Consider the following 23,217-nt stretch of genomic DNA (forward strand, 5'->3'; position numbering starts at 1 on the left):
ATGCGCAAAATGGATCAAAATGCAATCCTACGAGATTTCTAAAATTCCTAGATCTCTTCTAATGTTTACCCCTTTAGATATGTCTCCATTTTCGTTGTGTAATGATAATCCTCTAGGTTGTTTCCACATTTTGTTTAGATCTTCATCTTGAGAATTGTCATCATTTTTCGCTTCATTTGTTGTCTTCTACAAGTCTTCATCATTACCTGCATTTGATTCAACTGACTCAAGATGTTTTGCCTCGAGGTCTACAATTTCATCAAAGACAACATGCACGTATTCTTCTATTTCAAATGTTTTCCGATTGAAAACTATATATGTTTTGTATGTTAGAAGATATCCAAAAAAAAATTGTTTCATCGGCCTTGGAATAAAATTTTCTTAAATTTTGTTTGAAAAATAAATTCTTAAAAATTAACAATAGGTACCCAACTACTTGTATGGGTCATTTGGGTTAGATTTAGAAAAAATGAAATCATTTTAGAACCCAAACATATCTACCACTTGGAACACCATAATGCTTAATTGTACATTTATTTGAAGTATGACCATTTTTCATACAATAAAAACATGATACAACGTTTATGTTCCTATAAGTTGTTCCTTTTTCTACCCACGATATACGAGTTCTATTATTATGTTTATTTTTAATTTTAGGAACATACTTATTTTTAACAACCTTATTTTCATTATTTTTACTATATTCTCCTAAGGTTGTTTGTTGTAGTAGTTTCTTAAAATTTTCACAAGATGCACATTCATCACTACTAGTAAATTTACCCTTTTCATAAAATAAAATTTTATTTTTCAAATTTTTATTCTCTTCAAGAATATTTTCAAAGTCTAATTTTAAATTTTTATTTTCTTCATAAATATTTTCAAAATTCAATTTTAATTCTTTGAAATTCTTTTTCAGTTTCTTATGAGCTTTATCTAATTTTTCTGATTCTACTATTAATGCAGCATAAGTTTCATGCAATTCATCTTCACTAATTTGACTATAATTATCAGAATCGTTAGATGTACTTACTTGGCTTCCAGCGTCGTCGTTCACCACTAAACAGATGTTTGCTTCATCATAATTGCTTAAGTCAGAAATTGTTTTGTTGTTATCGTCTCATGCGATGTAGGCTTTCTTCTTCTTGAAGAACTTTTTTTCTTTTATTTCTTCATCCTTCTTCTGATTTGGGCAGTCAGTTTTTAAATGTACCCTTTCTCTGCAACCAAAGCATCTATAGTTTGAGGAAGATCCTTGATTTTCTCTCTTTTCATATTTGACTCTTCCTTTGTCTTTTGACTTCATGAACCTGTTGAGCCTTTTTATCATGAGTCTCAAATTTTCTTCATCTTTTGAGTCCTCATCTTCTATTTTGCTCGTGCTCCTTTCTACCTCAGAATTTAAGGCTAGACTCTTTTTCTTAGTTTTTGCTTTTGCTTCTTCTTCATCTAGTCTTCCGAGGTCAAGCTCATGCTCTCTCAACTTTCCAAATAGTGCCGCCATAGTCATTATGTTGAGATTTTGTGACTCAAAAATTGCAGTCACTTTTGGTTGCCACGACCTGTCTAAAGATTTTAATATTTTTATGTTAAGCTCATCATTTTCGAAGACTTACCTAGTCCAATGAGATGGTTAATGATGTTGGTGAAGCGTTTCTGAACGTCTGAGATTGTTTCTCCTTGCTTCATCCTGAACATTTCGTATTCTTGGATTAAGGTATTCTTTCTCGCTCTCTTTACATCATCTGTACCTTTGTGGGTCACTCTCAGCACTTCCCACATCTCTTAAGCGGTCTTACAAACAGATATCCTGTAAAACTCGTCAACAGTTAAAGTAGATGAAATAATATTTATAGCTTTCACATTATTTTGAAACCTTTTCTTTTCTTCAGTAGTCCACTGAACACGGGGCTTTGGTTCCTGCATATTGTCAGTAGGAATAGAAGGACCAAATGCAATAACTTCCCAAATATCACAATCAATAGACTCAATAAATATTTGCATTCTAATAATTTAATATGTTTAATAATTTCTAATTATATTTTCATTTATTAGTATATTTAACAATTAAAAATGTTAAAAATCCACCTATACAGCTTAAACGGTGTCACCTGAATGCCTCAGCTTAAAAAAAGTTAACGTCTACATTTAACGAAAATGCTATTATTGAATCAAATTGACCAAATTAGGGACCCAATTAATCACTTCCAAAATTAAGGAACTCAATTGAAACGAACCCGCAAATATAGAGACATTTAAACCTTAATTTAACGTGGAGAAATGCAGTTTCAAAAGTCATGAACCCATGTGATTTTGCTTATCTTTATAATAAATTTTAAATATTATAGAAGGTGAACTAAATATATAAAAATTACATGATATTATTATAAAATCATAAAAAGGAATATTCTTCTTTTTGGTGTATCATTTTGTTTCTAACTTTACTCTTCAAGTAATATTTTTATTTTTTAAAATTAAAATGATGGTTTTACAAATTTTACCGTGATCGTTTTTTCAAATTTATATGTTTTGTTTTTCAATTTAACGGTTTTTTTATTTTAAATTTAATTTTTTTTAAAACTAAAATAATAAAATAAAAAATTATTTTCAAAATAAATAAAAACTATGTATAATAAAACTATAAATATTATTTATTTTAATTTTATAATAATAATAATATTTTAATTAGTTTTTTTTAGCATACAAAATTAAACATACTCTCTTTCTACTTCTAATCTAACCATTTAATTTGTCAAGTTATTTGGATAAGAGTAATTCGGGTTATGATTAAATAGATTGGGTTATCTAGATTTATTTTTCGTTAGATTAATTAATAAAAAATACTTTTATTTTATTTTTTAATAAAAATAACGTAATATAATCTAGTAATATATTTTTAAAAGAAATTATAATAACAAAAATAAAATTAATAATTTAAACATGTGCAGCTATTGAATTTTGATATTTAATAGTTCACATAAGTATATTAACCATTACAATATTTTAAAATAAAAATTTAAATAGTTTGTTAGACATTTTCCTTTAAATCAAATTTGCAGTATGATAACTATTTGATTTCATCTTGTAGTCTGGTAGCTTTTGAGACCCACGTTCTTTATCATGCACGGATACAAAAAGCTTCTAGTAAGCTCTATATAATATGCAACAATGGAAGTAACTGACAATAACAACCATAACAACCAGACATTAAAAAAAGCTACAATTACATAAAAACCAAAGACATTTTATGTTGCTTAGGAGTATTAATAGACAATGAGATAAATATTCCATGCAATTTTGATAGCCTCAACGAAGGGTCATGATTTTAAGCTTCACCACCTCATTACAAACAACACTACCACATAAAAAATTGCCTAAAATGGAAAATGTTAAGACTTTTAGCATTGAAAACTCAAAATTTATTACTTCTATTATGATTACCAACTCAAATCACTTACTAGAACTAAGAATTTCTTCAGAAAAAATGTAGAGAAAATTGTGTTTCTGAAGAAAAAAAATTGTTGTTGTGTAAAAAATAATGAACGACTAGTAGTGTAACATCCCAAAAATACAGTCTAAAACTATATGATAAAATAATCACATTGAATAATATTACACATCAGTCTTACATTAAAAGAGAAGTACGCTTATGGCCGAACGACCTTACAAAGAAAGACAAGAAATTTAAGGCTGCACAGGGGTGCAATTCTGACCGAACGGTTTACAAAAGAATTATACCAAACGGTCCTGCAAAAGAAAAGGGAAAAGGTGATCGAACGATCACCTTACTAACAAACTATAATACTGACCGAACGGTTCTACTGTTTGGTCTTAACTTCTACCTCGACTAAGTTTTCTTCTTCCAGCGCTTCTTCCAACAGCTCGTCTCCTTCTGCTCACATCCACATGGATGATCATTGCAACAGAAAGACAACCGAACGTACAAAACAAACAAGACAGAAAGACATATGGTAAGCTTATGTAATTTAATTCATGTATCAACATATATTTCACACAATTCAACCACACAAGATAATTCATTAACTCATTCATGCAAAGCCTAATACTAGACTGACTGTTCGGACTGTATGAATTCTGTGTAGCTACGACGTTCGTGCACCCGGGTGATGTAGTAACTGGGATATCCTCAATAGCTGCCACCCGAGGTTAGTCCTATCTGTCCAAATTAACCATAAGGATTAGGATCTCCTGTCGTTCCCACACATGACTTATCCTCCTCTACTTGAGGACGAGTAATCACGGAACATCAGGATGAACCGCCAGCTTAGCATGCCCACATTCATACTTTACCAAATTCCAATATCCATTCATGAGATATTCCTCCCCGGAATATTCGTTCATAATCATACTCGTTTCATCTACATCATATTCCATCATCTTTTAATTTCAAACTTCAATTTTTTTTTTAACAAAGATCCCTTAGGATACCAAATCCGAACGTAAAACTTCAACCCTTAACGAAACCGAACACTTGGACTAAGACCGAGAGGTTTCCAGTTCCAGAACAGATCAAAACCGAGAGAGAATTACCATTGGGATTGAGAAGAGACCGAGTTCAATAATAATTCTCAAAATTAAAAGGATCGAACGTTATTTACAACGTGAGTCAATTTGATGAATTGACCCATGAGCGTTTAGACTGAACACCTTAAAGCCTAGACCGAGTACTAAGACTCTAGGCTGAAACCAATGGAGACAGACACTACAAGACATTCGATTAATAGTACTTAAAAGAATTATATGAAGAAATCAAACGCTTATAATTACTTAGATTATTTGAGTTTTGGACGAATGATATTTTTATCAAGGTAGATTATAGAAAAGAGAATGAGCGCTTGGTGTAAGACCCAGCACTAAATAGTACGAGCGCTTGGTGAAATACCTAGCTCTAAATCGTACGAGCGCTTGGTGAAAGACCTAGCATTAAATAATACGAGCGCTTGGTGAAAGACCTAGCTCTAAATCGTACGAGCGCTTGGTGAAAGACCTAACATTAAATAATACGAGCACTTGGTGAAAGACCTAGCTCTAAATCGTACGAGCGCTTGGTGAAAGACCTATCTATAAATCGTGCGAGCGCTTGGTGAATATAAGATCTCATTTGACTAATGTTCAAGAACGAACAGACATACTACTACACAAATACACTTAAATTTATATTAAAATACTAAGGAAAGGATATCCTTGGTGGAACGCCTGTACACAAATTGTACTAGACGAAGACGCTCGTCCTCAACATAAATTCCTTCCAAATGAAAGAATCCAGTTCTAAACGAGTCCCCGAGAAAAACCGAACGGTCAAAGACCATTCAGTAACGAACATACATTATCATATGAAATTTCATACTTAGAATTATTTATCTCAACTTATTGCTCAACATTTATCTTCATAATTTCATACATTCATATAAGAGTAAATTTCCATACTTCATACAATCAAAACATAGCAACAATCATATTTCATATTAATTCAGTCAATTCAACGAACGTACATACAATCCAAACAAACATACAAATCAAATTATATAAGCTTTCCTTATCTCTAATGTGACCAAACGTTCACAAAGACAGAGTACAGTTCCACCACTGCAAGTTCTTCTACCCTCAACGCTCGACAATCCAAATTACACCAAGTGAAAACCCAACACTATCAGAACCACTCATTATGAGAAGGGTGATCAACACATGAAACCACAACTTGGTTTGCATGTCTAGGAAAATGCACGACTGAGTGAAGAGGAGAACTTACCGGCTCAGCTTCACAAACCGGACGATTTAACTGGAAGCTCTTGACGCCGGAGGAGTAGCAACGATGCCTGAATAGTGATCGGAGGAAGCAAAAGTGAGAATTTCTTAGAGAGAAGATGAAGGAGGTGTAGTGAGAAGGAGGAGAAAATGAGATTTTCAGAATCTGGGGAAGAATGGTGCATGCAGTGAGTGGCGTGGATTTCTGAAAATCAAGTTTTCCTTCCAACGTCAAAACGAGCGTCCGTTCATCTGCCAACACCTGTCTTCCACCAGCTGAGTGTCGAGCCCTCTCTTGACACGTGAAATCCACTAAAGTGAATCCTATGTGGATTTTTAATGGTTATGACAACTAAAATTTTTTGTGTTTGTGAAGTGAAAAATAAAATTTGTTTCTGTGTGTAAAAAGTGAAAAAAAAACAATTATTATAGGATTTATTGTACAAAAGTGTTTTTCTTCTAAAAAATGTTATAATAATAAAATATTACTATTTGGTTAAATCTTTTAATTTTGAAATTTTTATTTCATACTCATATCCTACTGTTAGTATTAGTAAACCGTTATCTGAATTCATACAAAATCTATCCATCATATATTTTTCCTTTCGCTTTTCTCATCGGATTTTAAATACATATATTTCAGATAAAATTTTATTATTTTCTACTATTTTTATAAATAAAATCGGAATGAGAGGTGTTGAAAAAAGCATGGTTCGCGTGTGGTAGTTATTAATTATTTATTTAAATAATAATATTATGATTATTATTAAGATTACCATGACATATGTTAATAATTAGTGAGTTTTGTGGGTTTTGGCGGTTAGGGTTTAAAAAAGTGAGAAAAGAAAGGTTTGCGAATGTCTTTCGTAATTCGTTGAAAGCAACCTTGTTAGCTGCACAGCTCGCTGGCTTGGTGTCTTGGTACTCTGTCCCCCTCTCGCATTCTCTCCATTGTAAAAATCTTTTCCATGGTATTCGCTCCATTCATTAAGGTTTCATTATTTTGCACTCTTAATCGGTGATTCGCCTTCGTTCTATTTGAATATTTTTTTAAATTGTGCTTAGTTTGACCATTGCTTTCAGTAATTTCTATCCACAGCTATTTGTTTTTGTTCAATCAAACTTCTTTTTTACCTACACGTAATTGTAGTGGACTGTGGTTGTTTTTGTTCTGTATTTTACTGTTTGATTTTATTGCTGAAAATACTTAATGTTTGATTACCATGTTCTTTTTGAGTATGCAATGCAAAATCATACACTCTTCATTTTTTTCTACATCATTGTGCTGGAGTGTTCATGGCTTATCGTAGAAGTTAAAGGCATTCAAGTATGGTTCGAGTTTTTACTAATTTTGTCATCCTTTTTAATCAAGATCATCTCTAGGAGAATGGGGTACACTAGATACAAAGTAAGATGTAATTCAGATGAAGTTGCTCATGTTCAAGAGCTTAGTATCTGTAAGGATGGATAGAAAATGATTAATGAAGGGATAATAAATAGGATTGATGAAATAATATTGTTTACTACCATGCACTATAACCATGGAGAAAGTTTTCTATTACAACTTACACAGATGAACAGAAAAACAACACAGAGGAGAAGGTAGGGTATACATCCGGCACCCTTCTCTCTATTACTGTCTTGTATATATATAACCCACACATATTCATCCTAATGCGAGTTTGTTATTTTTTCCTTTTTGTTTTTCCAATGTTCATTTCCATGAGGGATGTTTGCCAACTGTACTTGGTCACGATTGTCACTAACAGATTCCTAATCTGTCCCCGGCTTATTTTCTGATATAATAGTCTTCCAGATGATTGATGAAGTAGGGGTGAAGTCTTAGTGTGTTCCAATTTGGAATTAATCTACCCCAATTACGATTGAGCTATGAAAGAACTTATGCAGGACAATGTTGTTAAATAACAATTATGAAAGAGTCAACGCCACACTTAAGGATCCCTTACCATATTTCATCTGTTATTTGCCATTGTATGATGCTGCCTGTCATATTTGCAATGGCACTAGGCCATACCATGTACTGTGGTGCCCATGATGGAACTCCCTCCTTTTTTTTTTGTCTTTAAGAAAGCTCCTTCATGCATTAAATACACAAACCCATAACAATTTGTTCTTTTTGTTTATTTTTTCATTCTATTTCTTTCTTTTTCTCTGCCTAATCTTCATCTCTTCTTTATTTCTTCAGATGTTCCTATTCTCCTTTCCCCCTTATTCTCAGTGTCTGTTCTTGTTCTTCATTTGTTGAATGTTTTTGTGCCCTTGTTTTCTGCTTTTTATAATTTTAGAATCATGTTATATGTTTCTTATTAAACGGATAACATTGTTCCCAATTTTTTTTCAATTATAGGTTAATGTCAAGTCCCCAAACTCAAATTACTTGGAGATTTGTTATATTTTATTGGATTTTAGTATACAATTCTGTTGTTTCTATTTTGTTTTTGCTTTCTTTTAGTATTATAGATATATGTTATTCTTTTTTGTCTGCCACGATGCCACCATCATATTTATATGGCTGTGTTTTTGGCTTACCACCATATGCCACCTCAATAGTGAAAGGTGGCATAACTATTGATAACCTGACACAAGATGACAATTCTGGCATGGTTGTCCAATTGGATAACTTGACTGGGATGCGGATGATTTTATAATTATGTAACACATTAAAGTTAGTTTTGAACTACATTCATCAAATTCTAAGCTGAGTTCCCGACTGTTGAGTCTCGAGGAGCTATGTAGACGAGTTTCAACATAGAGAGATTCTTAGATATCAGAATAGGTGATTGGTCCTCATTGTCCTAGACCAAATGGTGGCAAATATTAATTGCATGATTGATTATCTATTTTCCTTTTTGAATATGTAATGCAAATATTAATATTAAAGCTGTTTGGAAACTCCTCTGAATCATTCATTTTCTTTCTCTCCCTCTTCATTATGGGCATGGATTTGTGAACATGACTAATCATGGAAGTCCAAAGACTAATGGGTATAGTTCACATTTGTATTAATTTTACTGGCATCTTATATAAAGATGGAGTCATAATTCAGACAAAGTTGGTGTAGTTTGATAAACTGAGCTCATGTGATTATGGACACAGTTCACATTTCTGTTAATTTTAATGGCCATCTTATAAAAGTGCAGAGTTAATTCAGACAAAGTTGTTTTAGTTTGAGAAGTTGAGCTCATGCCATTGATTTACTTGACTATTCTATATGCAAGGCAAAATAATCCATAAAAGCATGCTGATGACTACTTGCAGTATTATTCTGTTCCAAAAACCTTGAACCCAAGTGTATGCATTAGAATCGAGGCATTGAATAACTTGCACAGGTAGCTATTCAGACACCAAGCAGTTATTTTGGATAATTTGACTGGGGCATTTCGATTAATTTTATTTTCCATTTATATAAAGATGGAGACCTAATTTAGCAAAGTTGCTGTAGTTTGATAAACTGAATCCATGTAATTATGGACACGATTCACATTTCTGTTAATTTTAGTGGCCATCTTATAAAAGTGAAGAGTTAATTCAGGCAAAGTTGTTTTAGTTTGAGAAATTGAGTTCATGCCATTGATTTACTAGGCTAATCTATTTGCAAGGCAAAATAATCCATAAAAGCATGCTGATGACTACTTGCACTATTATTCTGTTCCAACAACCTTGGACCCATCTTTATGCATTAGAATCGGGCATTGAATAACTTGCACAGGATAACTATTCAGATACCAAGCAGTTATTTTGGATCTATTGACAGGGGTATAAACAATGATAATTGTGTAATACATATTCGATGTCTGTGTACTTCCATAGTTACCAAGCTGAGTTCGCTTTGTTGTTGAACCTTAGGAACTCTGAATTTTAACAGGGATGAACATCTTTTTTCGACTTCATCAAATTCTGTCCCTGAACTTAATTGTATTACTATCCTGCATTCCGTTTTCTGCTTCATACTAAATAGTACCAAAATTCGTATTCCATAATTGTAATATGTGGCTTCCTGTACACTGCTGGTTATAATATGACACATCTAGGTAATGTCATTGCGCCACTTGATTATTTTTCTGAACTTTTGAATGGTAATGCTATTGTACAAATATTTTATTCTTAATTTCTGGGATTATTTGTGTGAAAGAGTTGCTTTTAATGTTTTTTAATGCAGGAATGCAGCTGATTGAGTTTACGGAAGCTTTGAGGGACCAATAGAAAGTTTAACAGAGAGCTGCACAATGGGTCATTTGGGTGTTTCTCACCAAGTCAAGTTCATTGGTCAGCATAAGGACAATGGAAGTAAACTTTCTTCCAGTATTCCTAAGGTGGAGGAATCAAATGATAAAGAAAATATCACTAAAGGTGAACCTATCTTCATGCCAAAATTTAAAAAAAGAAAACGCCTTAGCCTAAATCGTCTTAGAGAGATTAAAGCGGATATGTGTGCCAGTACAAGGAAAAGTAGCAGCAGCATGCCTGAAACAAAGAGTGAAAACAGAGCTAGGTGGTCAACTAAGAGGTAAATAATTTATGACATCCTTTCTGTTTACACTCTTTAAAAATATATTAAGTTGAGACCGTACTGTAATGTAGGTATATGTTGGCTGAGCAAAGCATGTGGGAGGTCTTAAAAGGTGAAGGTGCAACGTTTGAAAATCCAATTACGCGACCTGCATTAAGAATGGCTGTCCGTAAACACATCGGTGATACTGGACTATTAGACCACTTACTGAAGCACATTGATGGTAGATTGGCACCTGGAGGCACTGAGCGATTCCGACGACGTTTCAACACCAAGGGAATCATGGAGTATTGGTCCGAGAGTGCTAATTTGGATGAAATCCAGCAGGAGACTGGGATGCAAGACCCTTACCAGATACAACCGTCTAAATTAAGGGCAGGAAGTGTTCCTATGCAGAATGTTGATTCTATTGATGAACTGAAAATGCTCAAAATAGAAATGGCCCAGATTAAGAGGTATTGAACTTGGAAACTCAAATTTCATAAATAATTCTGTATGCTTACTGTTAAATGTTCAATTTTTAAGATGTTAGTTTGCATAGCAGGGACATGCAGGAGCTCATTGCAAAAAAGAAAGTAAAGAGGGAAAGGTGTTTGTTGGAGGTGAATAAGTTCATAATTCAGTGGTGTTTTCTCTCAAATAGAACTTTATGAACTTTTATTTTGATATCTCTTGACAGGAGACACAGAAAAGTTTTGTGAATTGGAAAGCCATGACTGAGGAGCGTGTAACTGAGATTCTGACTTCTTTGAAGGGTGTGCAGGTATCTAAGCAGCTTATTTCCACACTTTCCCACTATTTTAGATTATAGGTCTTGTTTGGCAGTGTCTTTTTTTTGAAGAAAAACTGTACTTTATTAAATAAAACATACAATTAAGAGACTTCTAAAGATAGTAGCTTCTGAAAGTGAGCTATCTAGATAAGCGCTTTTTATATCTTAAAAAAACTAGGCCTTAATGGGATTCAGTTTATGTTGAATGTACTATATGCTTTACTGTAGCTTTACATACTGACAGGGCATGAATGAAGACCTTCTGATTTGGAAAACTAAAGTTGAGCAACAGCCTATGGAAATAGCCAATAAATTGAGTGATGTGCGAACATTGAGAGAACTCACCACTTCAAATTATCTTCCGGTAAGCTGGGAGGATTGGCTAGAAAGCACCAACCTAGACAATATTCATGGAAATGAATTTTCTCCATGGTTTGGGAATCCTGAGCTGCTTGATGTTCCACAAGAGATTGTACTTCAAGAGCCGAACTCAGCCCTACCAATTCAGCTGCAAAGTGTAGAACCGACTAACATGAAGAGGTGTTATAATTAAAATTATATTCTTTAAAGCCATTTCATGCACCCTTTCACGGAAAAAAAAAAATAACAAAGGAATTGCTTTTCTTCTTTCAGTGGTTCCCTTATTTCCCCCACTTTTGATTACAGCAATTTGCAAGATTTGGTGCCAAAGAAGATCGGTGAAGATCAACCTAATGTGATCCCTGATTCTTCTAGGGCTGTTAATTCTAAGTCAGACCTTGACAATTCGTTGATATTGTGTCAGGTGATGTAGATAGTGTTACTATTTTCTCAATTTTTATAATTTTAGTATAGTATTTATTTTATAATATTTTTCTCACAGGAAATGTTCTTGGAATTATTTACATCGAGGGATAAAATGGAGCAACAGTTATTGGAGATATCAAATACTGTATATGGCATGCTGACATCGGAATAGACTTTGCATCAAATCAAAGTACGGAACCTAATTTCAGGATTATAAATTTTAACCATTTTCTTTTGTTACTCTCAGTGTAGGGTTTAGATATTGTACAGCTTTAACAATCTAATGGTGAAGGAAAATCCTTTTCCCAACCATAAATAGAAGCCTCATCTGAATCTCACCCACAGTAAGCTGCAAATTGTTGATATTTTTCCCTGGCCTTTCACAGTACAGTCAATCGGTAGGACTGTTATTTCAAATGACAGTTTTTTAGTTTTGTTAAGTAAATTAAGCTCCTCTTGGTAGCTCTTCTGGTAGGCTTTAATGTAACTTTTTTTGGCTCGAGTACTCATGAAAACATGTACTTAAACCTTATTTGAGGATAAGTTGCTATATGTAGAATTTCTGCAGTATAGTTAATCTGATACGGTGGATTATGTAATTATATAACCATTCAACTGTTTGTTGGTAACTTGGACACAATGTAGCTGGTGGTAATTAGTCGCTTAAAATCTCGAAGCTGTTATTTACTGTTAAAATCAGACAAATAGTATAAGAATCACCGGTGTAAGTTTTTAGATAGTGTATTTCTATTAATATTGTTTTAGATAGTAACCCCTAGAACATAGAAATTGGTTGGTTCAGATTTTTTTCCTGCATTAATATTATTATGTTAAAGAAAAATTCATTTTGAAATATATTTCCTTTGTCAAAAAAAAATTCCAAAATCATGTTCTAAAAGTTCTATTCCAAAACTTTCATTATAAAAGTTCTATTGTGAAACGTTTTTTTTTCACTCCGATTAAAAAATTAAGTGTTCATTTCAATACTTTTTAATTTGTTACATTTTTTTACTGAGCTAAATCTGACATTCAGTTCTTATTAAACTCCCATTAGATATGATTTAAGTATTACTACTATTTTTTTAGGGTAGTTTTGGATTGAATTTTTATACAAAATAATAAATAAATATAGAAAGAGAAATTTATTCAAGGATCTAGCTTGTTTGGATGATAAGAAATTGGGAGAGAATGTAGGGAATTAACTTATACTATTTAGTGCAGTAAAAATAATATAAAAATATTTGTAAAAGTGACTAGATTTATTAATACATTTTTTTACCTCTTTCACTTCGTATCATTAATCTCTTCGTCTATATTTGATTCCAATCAAACATCTTTAATTCTTACTTTTATTTTTCATACGTTTTCTATTTGATTATATATTTTTACCCACTTTAACCTTTTCCTTTTTATCAACAGATTCTCAATAAAATTTTAGAAATCATTAGATTAAAGAAAAACTTTAAACTAATTTTAACTAAAAGTGTTACATAATGATGAGATAGATTCTTAATAACATGAATAAAAAGTGAAACAACTATGACATGCATGTATACCTTAAAAGCATAAGTTTCACCTGACATCTTTATTATATTTTATTCATTGTTCTCTTTTCCTGTTTGTGGTATTACTAATAAATTATCACATTATCATTCTTCAATCTTTGTGTTTCTCTGTCATGGTACACAAATAATTCTTCAAACCTATTTCGTGTTTTTCAAAGCATCAAATCCCTTTTTGTTTAATAACTTAATTATCCTTAAGTCTCGTTGTTCAAGGATGGATTTATTTATTACTAATTGTTATTTTTATTATCCTATTATGAGACATCACCCTATGGAGGCAGGCGCACTCACGTGAATAGAAAAAAAAAATAAAAACAGAAATTCCCATCATATGGAATTTTGAATATTTAATTGGTAAATAAGTCAAGTTGTGGAATATATTAAGTAAATTAAATTGTTTGTGTGATGATTTTGTTTGAAATTTTGAGCATAAGAATAGCGTGGAGATAATGAGAGTGAGTGAACAAATAAAAAAAAAACATTGTCTTTGAGAAAACTCTCAATTGTATACGTTACAAGACTTTTGTCCTAACTTTGATTCGTTGATTCAGTCACACATGTGATCAATTGCTTTTTCCAATGCATCTCATTTTCCTTTCAACTTCATCTGATCTTTCAGAAACTTTTTTCCAAAATTTCACTGTTGACCAATTCAACTAAAATAAAATATCAAATTTATACCAGTCAAACAATCTAAGAAATATTCTACATAAACTTCATCATATTCTCACTTCTGAGAAGACATCCCTTGGATCCTTTTAGGTATCCTGAGAAGATAAATTAGAGAAATTTAACATTGTCAAGCCATAACTAAATCGATGTAAATAGTGTGTGGAAAGTATTTTGTATAACATTTTTCTTATTATAATATAACTAAATCAATATTATTATCATAAATTTTGTTTATCATCATTTTCAAAAAATAAAATATTTATGTTAAATTTTAATTATTATTAGTTAAATATATTTTTTATGTGAGATTTTCATTTAAGTAGTATATTATAATTTTTTATAAGTGTAAAGAAAAAGAAAGATTTCCTTAGAACTTTGAGAAAATATATTTAAAATAATTTTATACTTGAATAACTTTTTTTAATAATTTTAAAAAATATTTTTTAATTTTATCATTTTGGTTCATTAACATTTACAAAATTAATAAATATTTTACTTCTCATAAAATTTTATTTGGTATACTCTAATTTGAAATATATACAATTATGATTTTTTTAACATTTTATATTAAAAAAACAAGAATACATTGATAATGAATATTTTATAATATTATTTTTTTTCTCGTGATTTTTGAATATTTTATAAAAATTAATGGATTAAATATATTTACGGTTTTTAAACTTTTACGTAAAATTAAAATTTGTCTATATTATAAATTTGGATACAATTTGATCTTTAAAAGTAAATAAATATAATTTTTCTAACGTTTAAAGTAATTTCAAATGACATTTTTGAACTATTTATACTGTTTGTTTTTGGTTAAAATTTTAGTTTAAAATATTGTTTAACATAAAAAAACTAACATCGTTGAATTTAAAAAATTATATCATTTTTTAGTTTGAGAATAAAAATATATCAAAATTTAAAATAAAAATGAATTTCAATAGCAGGAAGACCATAGCACGAAGACAATACAAAAATAAATACAAGTATACCTGTTATCCAATAAAAATATGAACAAAATAAAACATAAAGATGATAATTAATTAAATTTTTTTTACATGATACATGATAATGAAATTTATCTTGTACATCATGTTGTGATTTTGAAAGTAAATATTTATAGGTAATTCAATAGTAATTTTTTTACTTTTCTTTTAACAAAAATAAGAAATAAAAATGAAACTGTTGGGATAAACTTTGCACAAGGTTCTATTTACATATATTTAAAGATTGTCAAAGTTCAATGAGAAATAACCCAATAAATTAAAAAATATTATTATTTGTTTTTCTTAACAAAAACCTCCAATTATACATAAAATAAATACTTTAAACCAAAGTCTCAATTTTTACAACTGAAGTCTGAGCATTCAGAAATTGTTGTCCTCTGTTTTCTATCTCTCAGGTCATTCCAATGAAGAATCAAACAATGTTCTATAAGATTAGTGGTGCATGAGCTAAAAATTAGTATATTAACAAAAGAACAAATTTTAATATATTAGAAATGAAAATTAAATAACTGCCGAAAACATAATACTATTTCAATAAAAGGTCTCATGTATCTTTTAAGATTTATTATGACAATTTTATTCATTTAATAATACTATTTGTGACTGTGCCAATAGTTATTTGAAACACACATAAATTTTAAAAACAAATTGAACGAAAATAAATCTGACAAATTGTTGGAGTACTAGAAAGATTTTGAGCATAATTTGGTTGGTTCAAGATCATGAGATTAGTCACAATAGGTCGAAAATAAAAACTAAAGGTTATGTGCAAAAATAACTTTAAAAATGATTAGTAAGCTAACTTTAGAATTATTAGTAAATCACTCTAACAAAAATACAAACCATAAATATCATCTATTAATTGTCGAGAAGTTACTGACAAAAGAGTCACAAAAATAGATGAATTTAAACAAAAAAAAAGAATAACAAGAAATATGAATAACAATGACATCCTAAAAGTAAAGAATAACCATTCAATGAGTTTACATGGTTCTTTCGACAAGTTTAAAGTTCTCCACTAAGATTTGGTTTGTACACGTCATTGATTGATTAAGTTATATAAAATCAGAAGAAATATTGTGATATAAGCAACTTAATAATAATAGTAATTATAATAATAATAATAATTAGGTGGTTGTCTTTTATCAAAGGATAAGGCTTAAATATCTCTTATAGCTTTCATTTTTTTTTCTCTTCTCAGTCAACTCTTTGTACTTTTTAGACTTCAGAACTCATTTCCGCAGCCAGAGTCTCTTCCAGATAAATTTTTTAGCATGTTTTTTGAACTAAGTTTTGCTACTTCTAAACCCAGTGATAGTGACTAAAATATTACTATATTCTTATTTATTTAAAAGCATTTTAAGAAAATGAGGCACGTAAAAAGCAAATCCTCTATATAATCCTAAAAATGAAATATTTCACAATTTATAAAGCAGATAATGAATACCTGATAAAAACAATAGCAACAAATTTATTTAAAATACATTTGCTATTATTCAATGAGTGCAGCTTGTATAAAGACTAAAATAAAATAAAGATATATTTGGTATATTTATTTGACAAGTGGTGCAGATGTCTGCGGATATAATTGGGGAAAAGCATCATCAGATATTTAATAATCTCACATCACAACACAAAACAACATCAACTTGTGTCCGCAATTCAGTGTTCGGCAGTTCATTCAACTCGTTCAATTCAAACTTCAAAGCAAAACACCCATAGTTCTTACAAGAAGCACAAATTTGCACACACTCTCTTTCTTCTTGGCCTAAATTTCATTCCATTTCCGCTTCCATGACATCTTCCGAGGAGAGAGAACATAATACACCATGCCCAAGAACACGTTCACACTTGTAACTCGTAGCCACCACCACACCACCTGAAAAATACAAACTTTTCTTTCTGTTCCAAACTTAAACGCACTGCACTGCCGTTGACTACTTTAAAGGTTTGTTTTCTGGGTGACCCGACAGAGAACAATGGCGGCGAAATCGAGTTCGAGTTCAACAAACGTGACGGTGAAAGCGGCGTGGGTTTTGCCACACCGAACGCAGAACATCCAGGAGGTGTACGAGGTGGGTAGAAAGCTGGGGCAGGGCCAGTTCGGGACGACGTTCCTGTGCACGCGCCGCGCGACTGGAGGAAAGTTCGCGTGCAAGTCGATTCCCAAGCGGAAGCTTCTGTGCAGGGAGGACTACGAGGACGTGTGGCGGGAGATTCAGATAATGCACCACTTGTCTGAGCACGCTAACGTGGTTCGCATCGAGGGCGCGTACGAGGACACTTCCGCCGTGCACCTCGTCATGGAGCTCTGCGAGGGCGGCGAGCTCTTCGACCGGATCGTCCAGAAGGGCCACTACAGTGAGAGACAAGCGGCGAGGTTGATAAAGACCATTGTTGAGGTTGTCGAGGCTTGTCACTCGCTTGGAGTCATGCATAGGGACCTCAAGCCCGAAAACTTTCTCTTTGACACTGTTGACGAGGATGCCAAGCTAAAAGCTACCGATTTCGGGTTGTCCGTTTTTTACAAGCCTGGTGGGTTGTGGGTTGAACCGGACTGTGTGCTTATTGTTACAATCTTCAATTTGGTTACTTTGGTGATGTGAGAGTGTTGGCGCTTCCTTTCCTTTTTTTTTTTTTTACAGTTTTTTAGTTTCTAAATTTGGGGAGTGCGTTGGGAGATTGTTGATCTGATTGAGGGTGGATGATTGATGGATTCCTTATTCCAAGTTATCTCACGGGTTGGGAGTGTTCTGTGTGTATGGAAGGGTATCTGTTAGAAAATGTCCTGAGAAATTAGTTTCTAACTCTAGCTCAGAGATAACCAGAGTTCACCTCCAAAAAGCTGTCAACTTTTTTGGGTGGAATCATATTCTGTTTTTTAATTTGGTGGGAAATGGGTCTGATTATATTCTTGGTTCGTTGGTTATACTTCAAACTAGTGTTTACAATCTTGACTCTGCTTCTGTGAAAAAGCCTATTCCAATCTTGAATTTGCTCACTCTAATGTGTGAGAGTGTGGATGGTTTCTTGTCGTTGCTTAGTGTTTTGGTTTCTAAATTTAGGAAGTGCGGTGGGGAGATTGTTCCTCTGATTGGCGATGGATTGATGAATTCCTTATTCCAAGGTTATTTATCTCTTGGGTTGTCTGATTCTTCGTAGAATACTTGATATGAAAGGTTGGTCTTTTAAATGGGTTTTATTGAGAAATTAATAACTGGGTTCAATCCAAAAAAATTTCACTGGTTTTGTCCTTTTAATGAAATTGGGTGATTATTTATAAAAAATGGTGAAAAGGGGGTTTGGTTATTTTGTAGGTATGACTGTGCCATTTGGATGCGTGATTGTGGAGGATGCCTTTTGGAATTGATTATGATCTGGTGGTTGCTGATAGGATGAAATTAAAGAAGCTACGGGGTGTGGGGAATAGTTGTGGTTGTTTGTGGTCTGTGTTTGTTTTTGAAATGTTATCAATTTGAGATGAAAATGTTGCCTTTCCCTTTTCAACGAAGGGGTTCACAAGTGGTTTTCCATGGTGGAACCTTGAAGAATATAGCCCACTGATGTCGTGTTTGATGTAGAGATTCCTAGATTTTAGGTCCTCCTTTTTCAAGATGTCAATTAAATTGAATAATGAGCCTCGTTGGGTGAGAAATCCCTGTGGGCACTGAAGAATGAACTGGATTATTTTATCTGATCAGGGTTAAAATAGTTTAAAAAGGAAAGGAATCTCTAATGGAATAAGAGCAATTACCAACCTTTTGTTCCATTGTTTTGGTGTCTTAACACATGATTTTTTTTTCCTATAAGCTTGTACTATATACGCCAATGTTTAAGTATGCTTTTTCTGCAAAACTTATAAAATAGTTGAAATCAGTACTATCTTTCTTAAACGGATTCTTATAGCTGCATCCTTTTGGTTGACAATTGACTCAGTTTTTGCCTTGCAGCAACCTGTTTCATCTTTGTGCAAATTGTGAATGAAGAGAAGTATTTGTCAGTAAAATATACTTAAAATTTAAAATTTAAGTAGAAGTTATGCAGTCTCATCTTACAGTTAAAGTTCATTTTTTGTTCCATCCTTCATTGTTAGATATAAACTGCAAATGCTTTCATTCTGTGAATGCCCCTGCCTAACACTGAGATCCTTTTCAGGTGAATCGTTCTGCGACGTTGTCGGGAGCCCATACTATGTTGCACCAGAGGTCTTGCGCAAGCTCTATGGGCCTGAATCAGATGTGTGGAGTGCAGGGGTTATTTTGTACATTTTATTGAGTGGGGTGCCACCATTTTGGGCTGGTAACTATTAGCTATGTATATGTTAAACTAATATTTGGGGATCTTATCATATTTGTGTTCTCTTCATTGATAATACTGATGCAAGTTGTTACTTTCAGAAACTGAACCAGGGATCTTCAAACAGATTTTACTGGGAAAACTTGATTTTCAATCTGAGCCTTGGCCTAGCATTTCAGACAGTGCCAAGGATCTAATTCGGAAAATGCTTGATCAAAATCCAAAAACCAGGCTTACAGCACATGAAGTACTCCGTAAGTTGCTAAAACTTCTTGTGCAAATAACGTTATTGAGTTTACAACGTTACTACATAAATTCTTAGAATGGCCCAAGAGCTGTAAGATGTCTTTCTGTGTCAGGCCACCCATGGATTGTTGATGACAGCATTGCACCAGATAAACCTCTAGATTCTGCAGTTTTATCACGCCTGAAACAGTTCTCTGCAATGAATAAACTGAAAAAGATGGCATTGCGGGTAAGGCTTCTTTAGAACTTTTTGCTAAGGCTAGAGGATTTGTGTTTGTCCAAATTACGAGATTTTACCTTTTTTGTATTGAGAGGAAGAGGGATAAAAGATAATGAAGAAATGATTTGATTTTATCTAAGATGTTACAATGTACTGATGCTATTTAATATTTTTATAAAACCTAGTGTTCTTACTAACCCTTATTTATACTAATCATAACCTTATTGATTACAATAACAAATCATAACCAGATAGAAAACATTGTAACGGATCTAAGAGATAATTATGACATAAGACAACCACATTTAGAAGATAATCCAACATATGATGAGATCTTTTTGGTTATTTCCACATATTCTAATATATGCTGAGCATGGATGAACAAATTTTCTTTCCAGAGTACTCACTTCTCTGTCTTCCTGTTACAATGAAAAGTTACCATATGCATATATGATATTAATTTCGGCTAACCAGATTATAATTGTTTCAACAATCATCGGAAAGCCATTTTCTTTCATAGTTACTCAATTTCTTGTGCATTCTTTTTAACAAGACCCAGAAAAGCTTCTTGGTTGTAAAGTTTATTACAAAACATGGTGGGATGCCTGCAGGAATGCAAGATGCACCATCAGGTATTACATTGTCAACCAATTATGAATTTCAAGTAATTGAAAACTGTTGACTTATATGATTAGTACTTTAAAAGTAATACATTAGGTTTTAAGAAATTAGTTGATAATGTAAATATTTAAACTGACAGTGTCAAAAATGTATTTTAATATATTTTTATTGGGAAATTAAAAAAGTAACTGTATCATTAATGACTTTTACTTTCTCTTAAAAAAAGTAAATAAATAAAGATGAACTCTCACTCTTGATCACCCTTACCCTCAAAGCAAGGCCAAGGGTATTGGAGCCAGAAAAAGCTACACGAGTGGAATCAAACAATTGGATTATGTCCCAATGGATTTCTCAACAGCTATCATTGGTTAGATACACTTCATAGATATGGTGGCTGCTTTTTACTTGTATTTTTTATTCTGGTTATCCACACTCTTTTGGATTCTGTTTCTTAATTTCAGTTCTCGGTTTGGACTTATGAGTTATATATTGTTTTTTTGAATATGGATCTTGAGGCAGCCTCATCCTTATTCTTACATGATTTTGATATCTATGAGCCTTAAAATTGGAAGACAAGGTTCAGTTCTGAAGGGAATACCAAGGTTGGAAAGCTAACATAAGTATATATTGAGAGAAGGTTATTTACATTCCATCTTAAGAAATGTGATTTTTTCCATAATTGGTGTTCTTAGTTTTCCATTAAATAAATCAGCAAAAAGGAAATACTATGCAATCTTAGCTTGAACTTCAGGGCACCGTAATATTATCTGTATCTGTTCGTAAAACATGAAGAAAGTGATCTACTTTTTAGTCCTTCTGCATTCCATCTTAATACCACAACAGTTATAGTTTTGCTTGCTTAATCCTAGGTTATTGCCGAGAGGCTGTCTGAAGAAGAAATTGGTGGCCTGAAAGAGTTATTCAAGATGATTGACACTGACAACAGTGGATCCATAACATTTGATGAATTAAAAGACGGCCTGAAGCGAGTAGGATCTGAACTTATGGAGTCTGAAATCAAGGATCTCATGGATGCTGTAAGATTTTTTGATGAATGCTAATAACGGCAACATTTCTCAACATATGGCATGTTTGGATGCAAGTTAGAAGTGGTTTGGAGATCTTCTCTTCTGAACATAAAAAATAAACTTTTTCTCCCTAGAGAAGCTCTTCAAAGCTCTAAAAAACACTCAGTTTTGTATCCAAACAGACTCATACTGTAATCAAGTGAAATGATTGTGTGTTGACATAAATAGGAGGAATCTCACTAAGGGTCACATGATTTTCATCAAACACAAAGAGTGCTATTTTGAGAAGTGTCTGTTACGATCAATTTTTTAGTCCATCTTCATGCTGCTTTGCCTTTAATTTTGACATGAGATGTTGTAATGTGGCATGGAACAGGCAGATATTGATAAAAGTGGAACAATAGATTATGGTGAATTTATTGCTGCCACTGTTCATTTAAACAAGCTGGAGAGAGAGGAAAACCTGGTGTCAGCCTTCTCCTATTTTGACAAGGATGGTAGTGGTTACATAACCCTTGATGAGATACAACAAGCTTGTAAGGACTTTGGTTTAGACGATGTTCATATTGATGACATGATCAAGGAAATTGACCAAGATAATGTAAGTACTGTTCCATTTCTTGGCATGGCATGTTTTCTTGTAACAAGACATAAAATTTCAAGAATTCATCTTGGAATGTGTGTGTCGGTACCAAGTTGTTTGTTGGGGTATTAATGGAGGATCTGTGGTGCAGGATGGGCAAATAGATTATGGGGAATTCACAGCCATGATGAGAAAGGGCAATGGAGGAATTGGAAGGAGAACAATGAGAAAAACACTGAATTTAAGAGATGCTTTTGGGTTAGTAGACAATGGCTCCAATCAAGTTATTGAGGGCTACTTTAAGTAACTTCTTGCAGACAAAATTCACAAAAAAATTAATTTAGTAAGTTTCTACCTTGTTTGTAGCTTCTTGACCAAATTTTGCTTATCTATTGAAAGACCCATCTTTTCTGGAATTTTTTTTTTCATATTCACTGATTTTTATTTTATTTTTATCTTAATCAACAACCTCAATTATGGTTGATTCAAGGTTAGACTGTAGTAGTTGTTACGCATTCATTACTGAGATTATAAAAACGTTGAAAAATTATGGTGCCTCTTTTTTTCTACAAGATATCATGTCATTGGCCCATTACCTTATCTTAGGACCACCAAAAGGCACTTTCTTATCTTGTACATAGTTATAATGTATGGGTTTTCCAAATACATTAAAGACCTTCTGATTTGGAATAATTTATTGAAAAATTACATTCTAGATTTATTACTTTTAAAAGTTTATTAATATTGTTTTAATCTAAAATATTTTTTAGTGTGGGGGTCATAACATACAGTATATGTTCCATTAAAATTTTAACAAAAGTTATTATTTAGAAGATCTTTTGTTGTCATTGTCTAACACATATTGATATTAAATGCTAATTAAAACTGTATTAAAACTAAAATTGGTTTAAGATTATTACGGGAGAAAAAAAGTGGTCATGTGGAGAAAATTAAGAATCCATCATTTTCCATTCTTTAATCTTTTTTAGCTTATGGAAAGGGATTGATAGAATTACATGAAAGTGACCCAAATGCCGTGGCACGTAGGGCACCCATTTTTCCTATTTTCCTCCCAAACATAAACAAAAATTAGAGAAATTTAAATATCCATACTTGTTCTCTTG

At 32.4% G+C, this 23,217-nt stretch overlaps 2 protein-coding genes across 8 annotated transcripts; both read left to right on the top strand.

The window, feature by feature from the left end:
- Positions 1-6,575: 6,575 nt before the first annotated feature.
- On the top strand, positions 6,576-12,462 carry LOC108324876 (protein DYAD). Of its 7 annotated transcripts, none has more exons than XM_017557840.2 (8): positions 6,576-6,734; positions 9,944-10,291; positions 10,366-10,749; positions 10,839-10,896; positions 10,974-11,057; positions 11,311-11,606; positions 11,700-11,850; positions 11,929-12,462. In XM_017557840.2, exons 2-8 carry the CDS (start codon positions 10,011-10,013, stop codon positions 12,022-12,024), a joined length of 1,350 nt encoding a protein of 449 aa, XP_017413329.1. In that variant the 5' UTR covers positions 6,576-6,734; positions 9,944-10,010; the 3' UTR covers positions 12,025-12,462. The 7 variants fall into 7 exon arrangements, with proteins under 7 accessions (XP_017413329.1, XP_017413344.1, XP_052727327.1 ...); XM_017557855.2 differs by having other exon boundaries at positions 11,733-11,850; XM_052871367.1 differs by having other exon boundaries at positions 6,576-6,716.
- A 4,265-nt stretch (positions 12,463-16,727) lies between these two features.
- LOC108345730 (calcium-dependent protein kinase SK5) lies at positions 16,728-22,509 on the top strand. The gene is made up of 7 exons (XM_017584454.2): positions 16,728-17,634; positions 19,255-19,398; positions 19,497-19,649; positions 19,755-19,870; positions 21,352-21,519; positions 21,887-22,111; positions 22,245-22,509. Exons 1-7 carry the CDS (start codon positions 17,079-17,081, stop codon positions 22,398-22,400), a joined length of 1,518 nt encoding a protein of 505 aa, XP_017439943.1. The 5' UTR covers positions 16,728-17,078; the 3' UTR covers positions 22,401-22,509.
- Positions 22,510-23,217: the final 708 nt, after the last annotated feature.

This window comes from Vigna angularis, chromosome 1 (assembly GCF_016808095.1).
Source record: "Vigna angularis cultivar LongXiaoDou No.4 chromosome 1, ASM1680809v1, whole genome shotgun sequence".
Taxonomy (NCBI): Eukaryota; Viridiplantae; Streptophyta; class Magnoliopsida; order Fabales; family Fabaceae; genus Vigna; species Vigna angularis.

Coding starts and splice junctions, on each gene's coding strand:
- LOC108345730 (XM_017584454.2), top strand. CDS start 17,079: ATGGCGGCGAAATCGAGTTCGAGTTCAACAAACGTGACGGTGAAAGCG. Junction 17,635..19,254: donor GTCCGTTTTTTACAAGCCTG/GTGGGTTGTGGG, acceptor GATCCTTTTCAG/GTGAATCGTTCTGCGACGTT. Junction 22,112..22,244: donor AGGAAATTGACCAAGATAAT/GTAAGTACTGTT, acceptor TCTGTGGTGCAG/GATGGGCAAATAGATTATGG.
- LOC108324876 (XM_017557840.2), top strand. CDS start 10,011: ATGGGTCATTTGGGTGTTTCTCACCAAGTCAAGTTCATTGGTCAGCAT. Junction 10,750..10,838: donor GAAATGGCCCAGATTAAGAG/GTATTGAACTTG, acceptor TTTGCATAGCAG/GGACATGCAGGAGCTCATTG. Junction 11,607..11,699: donor GAACCGACTAACATGAAGAG/GTGTTATAATTA, acceptor TTCTTCTTTCAG/TGGTTCCCTTATTTCCCCCA.